Below are 15,876 nucleotides of genomic sequence, written 5' to 3'. Positions count from 1 at the left end.
TGAGCTCCTCTGCTAATGTCTCATTTGTATGTTTTCTTTCGTTTCTTTCTTTTTTCGTTCTTTGCCGCAGCTAAAAAGAGCAAAGTACTTTTCATCGCTACTCCTTCGAATCTCTGGGTGTATGGGGATATTATGGTGCAGCATTGTAGAACAACGCGGTAACGCAACGTGACATGAAATGCCTTAATAATTCGGCATAAGACACTGAACGACGAATTGATAATTGCTTTAAACGTTGCACTGAATTCATGAAGCACCACTCGTGTGTTCCGAACGCCCGCACGAACGCATGCCTGCACGCGCTTATAGAGAGGAAGACGTGGATGCTGCACCGCTTCGCACGTGTGACATGCACAAAGGCAATGCGCTACTGCTGGGTGTTTACCGGTCATCTCGCATGGGCGCAACCGCGTTCAGCTTTTCTGCAGACCTTTCAACCTTCTATAGAGCTATGGTCCTTTTTCTCATTCAAGTGCAATTAGAATGTGACTTTACTCATTGTTCAATGCATTCTATTTTATCGCAAGAAGTATTGCTTAAGAGTAAAAAATGAAACTAAACAATAATTAGTGCGCATTGCACACCACCTAACGTTGATGAGGGAGGATAAATCACCCGTAAGAGTATGTATCGAGTGTCATGTACCCGTACACTACCCTATGGGGGAATTCATAAAGTAATAAATGCCATGTGCGCAGATGTCGTACATGCAGCCAACGTCGTGACAGTTTCACCAGATGCTGGTACTCTTAGCCCATTTTTCGCGTTCTCGATGTACAACTTTACGCTTATGGAATGTTTAGTAGTTGTACTGCAACGTGATAATTGAGGCCAATTTTCGCATAAATCCCCTCATAATACCGCTCTTTCTGTTTGCTTCAGAAAAATATCCACATCTGCCACAGAAAGTTTCCCAAGAAATGGGAAAGTTTACAATGGTACACCGACGTCTGACTTCATGTCATGGGGCGGCAGAAAGCTCGTGCGACCAGAATCGCGCGCTTGGTGATGACGATGATGAAAAACTTTATTTATCCCTCATTAACGGAAAGGCGGCAACGGGATAGAGGGCTTGAGATTCAGTCGCCGGGCAGTGACGAAGATGCGAGCGAATGGTTCCATTCAATAGACAGCGAGACAGTATAAACAGACAGACAGACGTATTTTCTACGTCTCATTGGATGACAAAAGCCGCTGTAGTGCGTTCTGCGTGCCGCTAATCTATATGGATGTGCGAAGATTGATTTTTGAGACCGAATCGAATAGTCCCAGAAGCGAAACGAATCGAATCTGATATCGAATAGTTTTTGAATAATGAACAGCCTTTATCACAACCAATATAAAACGATGTTCACAACCTAGTATTCTTTATGTTAGCAAGTTCATCTCATAGCGTAGTACGTTATGAAGCGTTGTTTATTAATAAACACAAATGGAGAATTAGGAACAAACAAACAGTTTCTTCGCATGCACATGACTCTTGAGACAGTGCGAATGATCGCTGTATAGTCTGTAAAGTATGGGAACCTAGGGACGTAGCTTGGTCCATTACGCAAGTTCTCACGTTTTATGTACCTACTATACCCGCGGGGGTGAAAATATGCCGTTCTTTGGCTCAAATTTTGTGTTTAATTGCGCATAGTTGGCGCTTTGAAATATTCGAAAAGTATTCGAAAAGTATTCGCATTTACGAATAGTGACTATTCGATTCAAAGACCGGATCAAATAGGACACTATTCGATTTGTTATTCGAAAGTTTCAAATATTCGCACACCCCTACCGGTAAAGATACAGACAATGAGCGGCAGCGGTAACCCTTTTGCGATACACCATATACAGGCAGGTCTTTCAAACGGAAACACCCGCTTTCGTTGAGGATAGAGGGAGAACAAAGGGGTAACTACAAGCAACTTGCAGATGTAGACCTTCATGTATCGATCATCAACCAATTCTGAGGGGTTGGCCAAGAATCGGGTTGCCCAAAAAAAGAAGAATGCACTGTAAAATGCAAGAAAAATTACCAATTCGTTAAACAACTTTAAACAGCAGGACAACGGACACAGCAATAGAATCAGCGGTTGTTAGGCAGCATTCTGTCCTCTAGTTCTTTTGCTTTGTCCTGTATTGCACTGTTTAGTGCTATTGTTTAACAAGATGTAACATCCAGCCCACATGAACGCGCAATTAACCACTAATCGAGACTATGGAGGTTACAAACAAAAGAACCACAGCTTAAGTAGCACATATCAGCGAAAATGAAGGAATGATTGCTTTAATTCTAACGCCTGTCGTGTTCTTTATCGTACGCATAGGTCACGTGCGTGCATGGAGCCGGTTGAGTGGGCACTAACTACAGTAAAGATGGGCTGCAGCATCGCACATGAATGCGCGCGTCAGGGAAAACTTGGGATTAGGTGCGGGTGGGTTTGGGAGCCTACGAGGCCGAAATACTGATATTCTGGAAGGCTGGAGGGAGTTACTGAGAGCGAGCGGATAGGTATACACGAGAGGAAGATCCGTTTGATTTATGATGTTAATGAGGTTGTTACTCGGAGCGAGTTTCACCGACAACGCAGCGGGGGGGGGGGGGTTGAAGGGGGAGGGGACACCCTGTTATATGCGTCTCACTGCCACGAGCAGAGGTCGGTCGCGCGGTCGTGACCACGTTTAAAGGAAAACGGACTGGCGCCGCGGTTAGGGCGTTGCGGAGGGGATTGGCCCGTATAAAGGGGACGTTAAAATGGAAGAGAGAGCGGTGTTTTTGGAAGGGTACATGCATATATATATGGTGCACGGCGGTAACGACGCTCAAGCGAAACAGCAGTGCGCTTAGAGCACTCACCGCTTGATATACTGGTGCCACTTTCGGACGGGACACCGGGAGACCCGAAGCTTCGGGCGTACGCCTGTCTTTCTCCGCTTCTTCTGTCGGCGTTCGTGGTTTACATTTACTCCGCGAGTGGCGTGACCAGTGGGGACGATATGAGAAGGTATACATCGAATAATCGAATACGGATGATGAACACAAGAGAGAGAGAGAGAGAGAGAGAGAGAGAGAGAAAGCAAGAATTGACATAAGGGGCGCAGGGGAGTGCATAGATGCCTCAGTACGGTGTGTAGGAGTAGTTAGTCCAAGCGCTGGCAATGTGAAAGGCAGCTGCCTGCGGCCCCAAAGACGACTGGGCTGTCTACTCATCGTCTGCCCTGCCTCCTTTTTACCGGCTCAGCTTCGGGATATCCCAATCCCATTTTCTCTCTAACGCAGAGAACAAAGCAATGATAACAAGAGCGCTGTTTCCATACCTCTGCCCGATCTCTGCAAGCTATATCTCTTTCTGTGTTTTCGTGGTTGGCCGAGCGCTGTTTTGGTTTCGTGGCCCTCGTGATCCCGACCGCACGCTTCATGGTTGCGGCGGTGGGGAGCGGCCTTTCGCCGGGCTTTCGGTAGGGGAGAAATCTCTCCCGCCGCATTCGGAGCAGGGAAAGCCATCCAGGTGTGCTTGCCAGTCTGCGGCGGGCACGCACTGACGTGGCCACGCGAGCTTTTGTTCTGCGGTGTTTATCCTCTTTCGGGACTTCGTTTTTTTTTCTTCTTTCTCCTCAAGCGGGAATTGCTTTCCAGAGCTTTACTGATGTCGTCATCTCGTGTTTTTCTGCGCGTTGTTCTCTAACATTGAAAAAGAAAAATTCGAACGCTGCCACGAGCACATTTACATGCGCGCGGATTCACATGCATATACACGTGTGCAAAGACACACGCACACAAGGTAAGGGCTACCTCCCAAAGAGTAGTCATCTCAGTTAACGGCTAACCGACGAAGGAAAGGGGGTGGGGAGGGATCAGGTATGTAAGACTTGCACCATCTTCAGAACATACAGTTGTTAGTGTCATCTACTACTGTTTATCTTCTATTACTATTTGCCGACTTATCTGTGCCATTTCTATGATGCTGTACCAACTAAGTCAGTAATGAAACAAGTCCTACTTGCGTGAGACGAAGTTCGTCGATCTGCGTGATTTCAAGCACTCTGGCCGAAGGCAAGCCTCACCTGGTAAGAGAGCTTCCTGAAGAGAGATGGCGCTGCGATCGGAAGGCAGCTGCGAGTTCCACAGCAGAAACCTTTGCAGTTCCTCGCGGTCCTCCGAGTGCACCAGCTCGTAGACGCTCTGGTGGCAGATGTCTGACTGTCGGAACAGGTGTGAACACGGCAACACGATCATGCGGCGACGCGTCAGGTGTAGCAAGCGCATTGCAACGTGAGTATAGCGGTCTGTAGTTAAATGGATCACGGATGTAGAACACTCTGCAGCTGAACGCGACGTCGCATTTACCACGTCGCGTTCACTTGCAGCGATAAATGTTACCAGGACTGAAATACTGCGATATATAAATAATTTGGTTAATTCAGACCCGGCTATAATGAACTTTTATGAACTCTTAAAGATGATTTCGTTATAGCCGAATTTGACTGTATGCTCCTCTATCGTGTTAATTAACACCGGCGGAAAGGGAAGGGGAGATATCTTTTAAGGGTGACAGTGAGGACAGAGGTCGTGAATAACACATTCGCTTGTTAGATGAATCTATAGCATGCAAGACCACGAGGCAATACCCGTGAGGCGCAGAAATGCAGGTAATATGTGGTTCGCTCTGCTGCTCGAATTCGAGTCTGGCTAAAGTTGGTGAGTCACGCTTAGGGATTACTGCGTAGATTACTTCTGGGAGTGTTGACGTCGCAAGCAAAAAGAAAAAAAAAAGTCTCAGAAGCAAAGAGTGTGTGATGAGACGTTGAAAGTTATGCAGAAGTTTCTCCTTTCTCTTGACATCATAAATCCTATAAACGTATGGAAGATCCCAATAAAAGGTTTACTGATGAGAAGATTTATATTGAATTACAAAACAATTGAAAACTACAGGACCTGACCACTGCCTGTAGATTGCTCGTGCACACAGCGGGCCCATATACGTGAAAATGTCGCAAATCCGTTGCGTCCAACTCGGACGTCATCAGCACCTCTTATGCGGTTGCGAACTTCAAAAATAAAAGTTCGTATTCATTTTCTCAGCTGCAAGGATTTGTTGTCCTTAACGAAGTACGTAGAGTGGTCCGAAAGGGAATGACTTGTCAACGTAGGCTGATTGTTTCTCATCGCCTCCTCTTAAGGGGCAGTGACGTCATAATTTCAACTTCAGCTCACGTATTTCGTTTACCGTATAGAAGCGTTTATTACCGTCGTCGCCCGCCAACCCCCTGTCAATATGTGACTGTAACAAAACTTACGTCGTCGCTGAAACGCAGCTTACAAAACCTAGTAGCTAAGTGAAATAGTTCAACGAGTGCGCTAAACAATAAACCGTTTGCGCATAAGGTGTCACGATGTTTAATAACTTCGCCGTGCGCACTCCATGGCCGTCTCGCGAAGGGCACTGCGTCACACGATCTCGTAAGCGAGCAGAATACATAAGCGAGCCCGGCATCACGTCCCAATAAATCCGTCACAAGAAACGCGCGTAGGCGACGAGACCGCCGTCGCCGCTTGACCGTTGCATACTCCTGCCGATGCACGACGCGTTTAGTGGACAGTGGGCGAGCAAAAAGTGAAAGATGGGGAGCGTTGCGACGACGTGGGGAGGCCTGTAGGAAGTGTGTGTGTAGGGGGGTCGCGTTAATTGCGTCCGCGGACAGGGCCTAATTGATGTCGCCCAGTGATGAACGGCCCACGGTTCAGCGAGCACCCACCACCACCACCGTCGGCGCACGCCCTCCAATTCCCTTTGTTGTCCCTCTCCCTCTCTCACTGAACGACCAACGAACGAACGGTGCGCGGTCCCCGAGCGTTGGCAGCGCGAACGCCACCGCCGCCGTCCATTCAACGAGCGGCAACGGCGGCAGCGTCGCGACAACGCAGTCGCCAGTGCAACTGCTGCTGCTGTTCCTATGGCGAGCGTCGTTGCCGTTGTGCTGTGGGCGATGGGGGCCGCCGAATGACCGCCATCGCCAGGTGGCCGTGAGCGCGTTACCTCGCCTTCTGTCCGTCTCTCTTTTTTTTTTCCTTCTTTCGTTTAAGGTCTCTTTGTTCTATCATCCCTTCAGATCGATTTATTTCATCACTCCACATCTTTCTCTCTCTCTGCCGCTCTATCGCTACCCGCGGTTCCTTTAATACCTGCGCGACGGTCTTTCTCTTCGGGCTACGTCAGCGGTCGCAGACTCAAGGTGCGTGTACGCATCTATAGTATCTACAGTACAGTGGAGGTCGAACGCGAGACTACAAATTTCTTTATTTTGCTGCTCTGTAAAGTAGTCCGGGGACACTTTACAGAGCAGTTGCGGACCAACGGTCCGCGTTTCGGTGAACAAATTAGCCGCGTCGGAACACTCAGAACGAGAAGAATAAAACGGATTTACGTCGTAAGAAAAAAAGAAATGTAGAAACGAGACAAAAGTTTAATGAGAGACGCACTTGGCAGGATCAGACTTTGCCTGCTATTTTAAGGTAGTAGTTGTTCTAACGTGCTCACAAGCTAAACGATAGTTGCCGATATCAGTGAACCAAGCACGAAATATTTATAAGAAACTCACCTGATGAAAGCCCAGGTACGTTTCTACCGTATGAGATGCGTAGAAAACTTCTCCGTCGCAGGTGAGTATGAGCAGGAAGCCGTTGAGCGCCTGCAAACGCCGCAAATATGACACGTTTCATAATCGCAGCATCGTATACAGTATGCGATGTTATATCAAGGTTAGAATTAAGACGGGACTCGTTTAGTGTAAAGGCATTGAAAGAAAAATATTGAAGGCCGCTGTCATTTCCACTTTCAAGTTATTGCTTCGTGATTGCAGACGCTGCTACGGTGTTACGCAGAAATTCCGGAGTCTGAAACTGCCGTGGCTATTTCTCGTTTTACCAGATGAGTGAGCAGTGTGACTGAGCATAAAATTCGATCAGAAATAAAAAGAAATAACACGATTTATCAATGTAACAGTCGTTGGACTTGTAAGAAGAGGAGCCGCAATTTCAATACTAGTTGCCATAAATTTTGAAGAACGAAAAATAGGATCTCGTATTTTAGATCTCGTAACTTGCTGGATCGTCCCTGTAATTCTTTTAAAGTTATATGTTGTGGGGTACTTCGCCGATTAATGATTGGACCCGAGTAGACGTTCTCAACAATCATGCCACTATGTGTGGCAGGCCGGTGCGGGAAATAGAGAACGGCGTCCGCCACCAGTCTTTACTTTTGTTAATCTTTTATGACTTATCATGCCTCTGTGACTCTAGTAACGGTCGTTCTGCCATTGCAGGAGCGTACTTTGCTAACGCAACTTGACTTCGTATTCCTACTCATAGACCACGCATACCGGTCTCGTCGGAAATGGAAAAGGTCAACTTTGCGTTTTGTTCAGAATGAAATAGTAAAGTTGCAGCAAAAAGTGCACAGAATACTGCGCAGTGTTGTGTGTGCGACTATAGAAAGCCAGTCGCACTTTGAAAGAGCGACGATTGTGCGCTCAACTCACTCCATATTGTTCTCGAGTTCCACACGACGGCAAGGTTACTTCACTGCATGAAGTGTGTCTATGCAGTGAAGCCAAACTTCTCTACCGTTTTTTTATTTTTTTAAAATTAAGTTTCTTTGGACGCTGCCGCCGAGGCGGTGGGGTACATGTGGTTCAGCTCTGGTCATAAGCTCATTTGAATATTTCCGTGACTTAAAGCTACCGTTGTGTACAACGAAACGAGCAACGGGAGCAGCACCCGCCGTACTTTACTATTCCGTGAAGGCAAGTTTACGCAACTGCTTTCTAATGAAGGTGCTGGTGTAACCTTGGCGTACCGTGATCGAGTCACGCCCCCCCCCTCTTTTTTTTCTGTCTTTTTGCGACATCGACTGAAGGGCGAATGATTGATTCCAGTGGTTTTGTGCTGCTGGAGAAAGTCAGTCGAGAGGCACGGAACACTTGTACTACTGTCTTCAGCAGTGGGAACATGGATTAAAGTTCCCAAGAGGATTGCTGTTTGCCCGGTGATACGGGTAATTTCATAGACTTCAGAAACTGTTAATGTAGTAAACTGTAGTATGCTTTAGAGATATTACATGCTTGCGCTACTCAACTTGTAGATCTGCTCGTCTCAACATTTCAGTGGATTCCATCGCACAGCGACATATCAGGCAATGAAAAAGCGGATGAAGCGGCTCGTTACGGCCACTACCACCGAAATTCATGAAATACACTTTTTGCAAGAAAATTGAGACATCGGCATCTGCAAAGGGGTATGTTTGTAAGGAGCGGAATAAACTCTTATCTTAATTGCCACCTTAGGGCATTATAATTTTGTTGTACTATATTGACTCAGAACTTCAATCAATGCTCCCAACACAAGGCGACTACCTCGGGATTTAGAGACACTCCACCGTCGGCTACGACTTAATGTGGCGCGTGGGGCAAACAGACAGTCTCCTTTACTGTCTGGGTCAAACCAATAGCCTCCTGTTGGGATAACTGTGGTTCTCTGGAAATAATCGAACATGACCGACTACACTGTAAAGTGGATACAGTGATGAAAGGGCAATATGCAAGACAAATATGTCAACGACCTGCCCATGTTTTTTGACACTAAGGCGCATATTAGGTCCCTGGTGCCCTCCATCAATGCAACGTCGAGCACATGATTTCTTTTTTTAATTACCTTGAATCAATTGGTTTTTCTCTCAGAACAACAGCTGTTATTCGGACAACGTACATCGTGTAAAAAAACAGCAGTGAAGTTAAGACGGCGCATATATTCGAACAAGTCTGACTCCATAGCAAAACCATGACAAGTTGTATCTTTTGTTCTTCGGCTTTCTTCCGCCCTCCTTCTTTTAGGGCTTTCCTTCGCCCCCTCCCTTTCTCTTGCAGACTAATGTGAAGGTTAATACCTATACGCCGGCAAACCGCTGGGCTTTTGATTGAATAAAGAACTTTCTGTGTCGTTGTTAATGGCATTATATATATATATATATATATATATATATATATATATATATATATATATATATATATATATATATATATATATATATATATATATATATATATATATATAGGCCCTTTGCAGTAAATAACGTGTTCAGCACGCATTATCGAAGGGCGTGGGTCTAATCTAATTACAACATGACTGAAGTACTGATCCGTTCGCAGAAAAACTGAGGTAAGGACACAGTGCTGATGGACTATACAAATATTACAGTCAAAGATATTGCCGGGGAAGCTCGCACTTTGCCTGTGATGCGTGGCGTTTCTAAACACCGATAATCTCGTTTTACAGAGGTCTTCGAATTAGCCTACTGCCACCTTTAGAACACCCATAAAACAGAAACAACATTTCAGCATTTTTTTTTTTTGCGTGCACATAACGTTTCTAGAGCGATACCCCAACAGCCCCAGATCAAACGAAGACTCCGCTTCGTCCTGCCCTGTTCGCTTACTTAGGACGTAAAGATAAGACGGCAATGATTGCGTTTACGACCCATAACGCCCACGGAAGATCTAAAGCCACACTGTACGATAAACGATTTAAAATTAAAGGAGTAGGAAGAAAAATTGGATCGAATGTTGCATTCAACCGTGTGTTACACGACTATCTTTTGAGCACGTCGTAAATGTGCGACGTACGTTCAGCCCGTCTAAGAGCGCCTGTTTGTACGTCTCGGTCTCGTTGGACAGTAGCTTACGACGTCGTAAAGATGCGCAGTTTTGTTGCGAAAGGGTAGCCACTGTAATCAACGCCAGAAAACCGCGGAAGTAGCGCCCCGCTGAGCAAGAAGGTGCTGCTGCGAATAGAAAGAGGCCTTTAGCTTCCGTCCACTGGCTTCTCAGTTGATCTTTAGGAAGAGATTGGAGTAAGCTGCGCAGTGAATTCTGTTTGCTCTACAAGCCCACAAATGCGTCGTCTGTCTCTTTCTCTTAACTCGGTCAACCAGAGTCGTATCTCCGCCTGCGTTTATTTGTTTGCGCGCACCACAAGTTGCATGTATCCAGGGGCAGGCGATAAAATCAGCCGCATAGTAACCGCGCCAACGGAATACCACTAGAAGTTAATGGCAACGTATACCCACAGCGGCGGAGTTTTGAATCGCAGCACAGCGTTCTACCTTGCAAAGCATGCGCAGGTTTATTTGAATATGTAATTGGGATGAGATTCAACGAGAGCGACTCGGAACGAGAACGAGAAAAAAATATTCTCGTTCTGAATCGGCCGCCTAATCGTGCGTCAGTTTAATCTAATTCTCCATTCTGTGTTAAAGTGCATCGAATCATCCAGAGCATTCCGATGCAAGCCGTTGGCTAAGCCGTGGAGGGATTTGCTGGCGCTAAGTCGACGAAGGGTTGTGCTCGAATCGATTTCAGTCGGGAGCCAAACAATCGAATCCAGTAATCGGCTTGCTTATAACGCTGAATCAGCAGATACGTGCCTGCTTGTACATTTAGTATCAAGCGTACACAGTCCTTTTTTTCTCGTGGGAGAAGACGCCTTTTTACGTAGCACTGAAGGAGAACTTTGGCGGCACAAAGAGCCTATTAACCAAAGCTTTTATCAATGAAAAACCACAAAAACAGAAAAAGTAGGCAACAAAATTTGGAAACACTATAACATGGTCCCCATGACGTTTTTGCCAGCTCGGGGCTCCAGAGCCCGAACGATGCGTGCACAGGAATGCCTACAGCGTCCTTTGGAACCTCCGTGCACCAGTCAATATACTATCATTTCAGTCGCAGGTCACACAGTCTGGCAACGGCCCTCTAAGTGGCCGACGTACTTTAAGCGAAGACTGTACCGAAACGAAGCACCAGCGAGGGTAGCTTCGTTGGGAATCTCCAATCTAAAGCGCCCGACCGCGCGTGCTCCATACTCGCCGCTCTCCGCGGCACAGCCACGCTCGGTGAAGCCGGCGTCGCGACGGTCGACGACAGCCACCGCGGGGAAAACCCGCTGCGCGTTCCATTGATTCCCCATTGGACGGAATCGAGTCGCGCGCGCGCGTTGGGAGAGGGAAATGGGAGAACGAGAAGGAAAAACGAGGGAAGAACCGGGACAAGGCGCGCCGGCTTGGATAAAGTGCCTGCGTCGAACGGCAGGGGAGGAAAAGAGCGAAGGAAGAGCGTAGGGAGAATCAGAAAGAAAGGAGCTGCCTATACAGAAAGAAAGATCGGGGAATGGGGAGAAACGGGAGAAAGAGAAGGCTACGTATCGAGAGTATTGCAAAGGAACGTTATAGACGCTCTCTCTCTCTTGCTCTGTGAAGAGAGCGAAAGCGTCTATAACGTTCCAGGCGATGAGAGGGAAAAAATAGTGCACAAGTGTGGAAGAAAAAAAATATGACGTAAAGGGGAATAGGGAGGACAGAGAAAGGGAGGAGGCAGAAGGAGACAAAGGAAGCCGCACGGACGACCCCGCCCACGGCGCGCACCCGACGTTGGATTCGGCCTATACGGATCGATCGGAACCGCTGCAGGCCGTGCGACGCGCCGCGATGCCTTGGTGCTGCTGCTGCTGTTACCCCTCGCCTTCCATAACCGCCCCCCCACCCCCAACCTCACCCGCTTGGAGCGACGACCCGGGAGCGTTCAACATCTCGACGCGAGTTTATGCTCCCGTACAAACCTCCCTTCCCCCCACTCTGCCTTTTCGCGTAGCGTTTTTCCCACTCAGCGAGGCACGCGCGCGTTATGTATCTTCGAGTGCGTGGGTGTCGGTGAGCGTGTCCCGTCTGTTTTGGCAAGAATGGTTGAAAGGACAGACCTGGATGGGGAGCGGCGAAGTAAAAGAAACGCACGTTTAAAAGATGGCTGCTGAAAGCGACGACAGCGGGTCCTCTCTTCCTCCCATTTTGAAACATCCGCGCCTTCGTTTACGCATTCTTTGAGCCATAGTTTTGAAGCAAAGCGTGGAAAAGAAGCGGCCGGACGAGAACACACAAATAAATGCCAAGCGCTCCTTCATGAAATAGGGAACGCAGATTTCAAAGACAAATACGTAGCGAACAGGACTCAAGAACTTGCAGACAGTCCTAAGATAGAGACACGCGGTCGCTCACCGGGCGCCTATAGTGTGGCAGTTTTCTCGATCGCCTTTACATGTCTCTCGTGTGTTTATCGGTTTCAGCTTATTTCCCCGCTCGCCTTACCTTTCGCGATCGCCTTCTTCCTTTCGTCATCGCTTTACCTTATTGTCTTTTTCTTGCCGTATTTGGCTTGCTCGCGCAGACACTGACATCTTTGTTGCGCGTGTATGTGTGCGTGCGTCGTTCGGCCGCTGCTATAATACGGCAGCCTCCCTCGGTGGACTATCTGGTGGACATTTCTCCCGATGGCTGGCCGCCCCGCCCACCTTCCCGCATCTCTTTGAACCCCCTGCATCGACCTTGTTTTCGTGTGTGTGTGTATGTACGTGTATACTCATGCAGCGTGGCCCGCCGGGGGATCCTCAATCGGTGGACAAGAGCTCTCTGCGATGGTTCCCCTTGTATACGCGACTGCCACTGCCCGTTCCTTTTACGACCGCACACATAACGAAAGATATCAAGAAAATGTGGGGCAACCGGGCGACGTAAAGGACGGGCATCGCGCGTTTGTACCCTTCTCGACTATAGTGCCGCGGCCTCGCTACGGTATGCGAGCGGGCGTGTCTGTCTTCCCCTGTCCTTATACCAGCGATCGAGCGAGACTGCGGGGGCGGGTTCGGCAGGACATTCGGAGATGGAACGGCCGTGATTGAGACGTTTACGTATACAGCCATCGCGGTCTGTCGCATACGCCCCGGACCCGGTAGCTTTCTTTTCTCCCTTCTCGTCCTATACATCGCAACTTCTGGGCGGTTACCGTCGGAGTGTGTAGGCAGTTCTTGTCTGTTACTTCTTCAGTCGCTGGCCGCACTTGTCTTCGGTCGCTGCTTGTTCCTGGTGTTGGTACATTGTCTCCTTTCTCTGCCTTTCACGTGTCTCGATTCTCTCTCAGTGAGTCAAGCAGTGCGCCCTTTCGGACTGCATGCGGAGCGTTGTACGTGTTTACCTTCGAACACGATTACTCTGTTTGCATTGGAGCCTGAACAGACTGCGGAGGCTTAGAGGCTTTTCTGGTCGTAGCAGCCAGATTACCTACACACATCTTGTGTGTGTCTGCAGCATTAAGCTTCCTAGTTGACTTCACTGCCGGAGATGTTACCGGCTTCGGCTAGACTTTTGGCCTGCACCAGTTAAGTACCGCACATTTTTGATGGGGTGCCCTTTTTTTCACGTCAATGTCATTTCGCTGCTTGTATAGGCAGCGGTTTACCGAGGCTTTCTTTTTTTTTTATTGGGCTAGATTGTAGACTTGCTTTATGGCGGTCGTAGAATTTGTGGTTCACTGCTCCAACCTGTTTTTTCTATATATTTTTGTACCACTGTTTATGTGATACAATAAAATCCAATAAACTGCAAGTGCCCAAGCAAATGAGCAAAACGAGAACAAGATGAAAGCGGGAGCCAACGTTTCGACAAGTGGACTTCACTTCTTCTACGAGAAGACAAGACTTCCTAGAAGAAAAGTCCACTTGTCGAAACGTTGGCTCCCACCTTCACCTTGTTCTCATTTTGCTCATCGTCTTGAATTTCTATCTTCCGCCTTCCCCCTGTTTGCCCAAGTGCCCAAGCAGTAATTTTGGCGCTTAAGCGATTCGCGGCGTGAAATTAATTCAAAGTGTGTGTCTTTCAAACGTGTCTCGAAGGGGACTCAAGCACAAAATCAACAAACGAGGTCAGGATGGTGTCCCGCATTGCAGTTCCACCTCTTCTCACTCCTTAAACTGTGATATAACGCGTTTGGAGTCAGCCACGCACACGGTATTGGCCGCGAGATCGACCTATAGGTGGCAGCACCGTCGCCCCGTTAGTGTGGATGCGTCGCCCGTGCGGCGTGTGGAAGTGTAGGGAGCTACTGTTTTCATTTCGCGATTCTGTGCTCCGTGCCCGCAGAAAACGCTTCATTTACCATCGTGAGATTTTATTCGGTTCGGCAATGCAGCACATATTGCTCAGAGCCAGGGATAAGCTTTCACTACTATCCCGTTGACGCGGCACGTCGCCGAGAATGGCTCGTCAGGCTTCGGAACGGCAAGGCGCCTTCCAAGTATGCGATGGTGTGCAGTAAGCACTTCGACGATGGTGCGTTCAAGCGTTCGCTGACGAAAAAGGATGGCGAATAGTCCAATATGATATCACGTTTGGGAATCCTAATCGGCAATCTGGGCATTAATGTTTGCTGCATGCGTATAGTTGCTCTGTGGTTGCTGTGCGTGTGAAGATCGTTGCAGTCCGCGAAAGTTCGTGTCGGCGTGGCCTGGGATGCCAGTAATGAGTTGCCTGTGCTTTTATATACTTCCGCAAGTAAATTAACCGTGTGTCCACGCATGCAATTTATTTAATAAACTTCATGCGCCGCCTGCGCAGTGAATTCAAGGTTCGCGCTCAGCTGGGAGTCCGTTTAAACGACCGTCATCGAGCGTGACTAGTTGTCACGTTTTTCGTTGTCTTTCCTCAGCCACGGGAACTGTTCTCTGTGTTCAGAAGTGTAAATACGAGCACCGAAACACGGAAAGTGTGTACGCATGATCTTGTACAGATTAAACAGTGTCGTTTCGCGCGCCAACAGCGGATGGTCCATTAAGCGATGAACGAACATGCGCGAGCGAATTTATTGCTACTGCTCATATTGATATATTTTTTTCTGTCTTTTATAGGGGGGCGGAAAAAATTGAAGCCCGATGCACTGCATTCAAGCACCACTGCAAATTCAAGTGCCTGCATGCGAAAGTAATTAAAGGGATCTAATGATTATGATACAACATAAATTATATGTTGCATGCTTTATTTGAGCTTCGTGTAACGGTTGCAACTGGTTATAAAGAGACTCGAAAACATTTTACAATGGTAGTAACACTCTGAAACTAACTCGCGATTTCGTAGGTCTGGCTAAAAACAAAAATTGATAAAGCTACATAAGTTCTCTAAATTTATCGCATAACGTAAACACATCGCGAATCAGCGAGTCAGCTTAGTGTGATGGAATGTAATGTAAACAAATCGCGATACGCGCCGCGACCAACTACATCCGAACAACTTGAGGCAATACTTTACCCTGCAGGGCATGTGCAGTTCAATTCTGCTATTTTTGTCTCGTAGGTAAAATTCAAATCGACTCGGTGTGGGTCTTTACTAAGCGCGGACGACTGCAGCACGAATGCGATAACGTCCACAGGACCGTCACAGCAGCAGGCGGAAGCGACGGCACTACACTCAATGATGTGCCCCGCCGCAACGACTTGGTCGCCTTCGACGAGACACCTGACACCGTCCCTAACATGGTTGAGAATTGTGCTTAGAGGCAAGGGTGCTGTAAAACGGAAAAAGAACGCATGTTAACCTCACAACACGTTGACAGGAGGCGAGCGCACATGGTGTGGTCGCGTTAAGCAAATGCTTTTCGCATCAATACACTAAAAACGTACAGCGATTTACTTTACGAATTTCCGTTACAAAAATGAAAGAATAACAGGTTGAGACGTTACTAACCATCGAACAAACCGTGCTCGTCAACATCCATCGTTATTTCGCGAACTACGATCGCTGCACACTGCGGCTGGAGCGGCGACGGGCCACCGGTATCCACACTTAGGAGCTTCGTCACCTCGCCGCTAGGAGCCGACTCTGTTCGATCTCGAGGCCAATACCAGAAGCGATTGAGCGCGTTCAGACGCACAACTCTAGCATGAAACTACCCTATTTCAGCGGTCAGCTGGTCAAAGAATAAGCAGTGCAGAGCTGGATAACAGGATGCAACACGCCAGTT

General features: G+C 47.8%; 1 protein-coding gene across 1 annotated transcript in view; it reads right to left on the bottom strand.

Moving 5' to 3' along the window:
- Positions 1–15,876, bottom strand: part of ss (spineless) — a 176,075-nt gene that overhangs the window by 31,235 nt on the left and 128,964 nt on the right. Inside the window, exons 4-5 of the mRNA XM_070538736.1 lie at positions 6,586–6,675; positions 4,051–4,186 (exon numbers count right to left, since the gene is read on the bottom strand). Coding sequence (XP_070394837.1) covers positions 4,051–4,186; positions 6,586–6,675 — 226 coding nt within the window. The remainder of the gene's footprint in view (positions 1–4,050; positions 4,187–6,585; positions 6,676–15,876) is intronic.

Source organism: Dermacentor albipictus, chromosome 5 (genome assembly GCF_038994185.2).
Source record: "Dermacentor albipictus isolate Rhodes 1998 colony chromosome 5, USDA_Dalb.pri_finalv2, whole genome shotgun sequence".
NCBI classification, from domain to species: domain Eukaryota; kingdom Metazoa; phylum Arthropoda; class Arachnida; order Ixodida; family Ixodidae; genus Dermacentor; species Dermacentor albipictus.
Note: the sequence above shows the minus strand (reverse complement) of the source record. Positions and strands in the feature narration are given on the sequence as shown.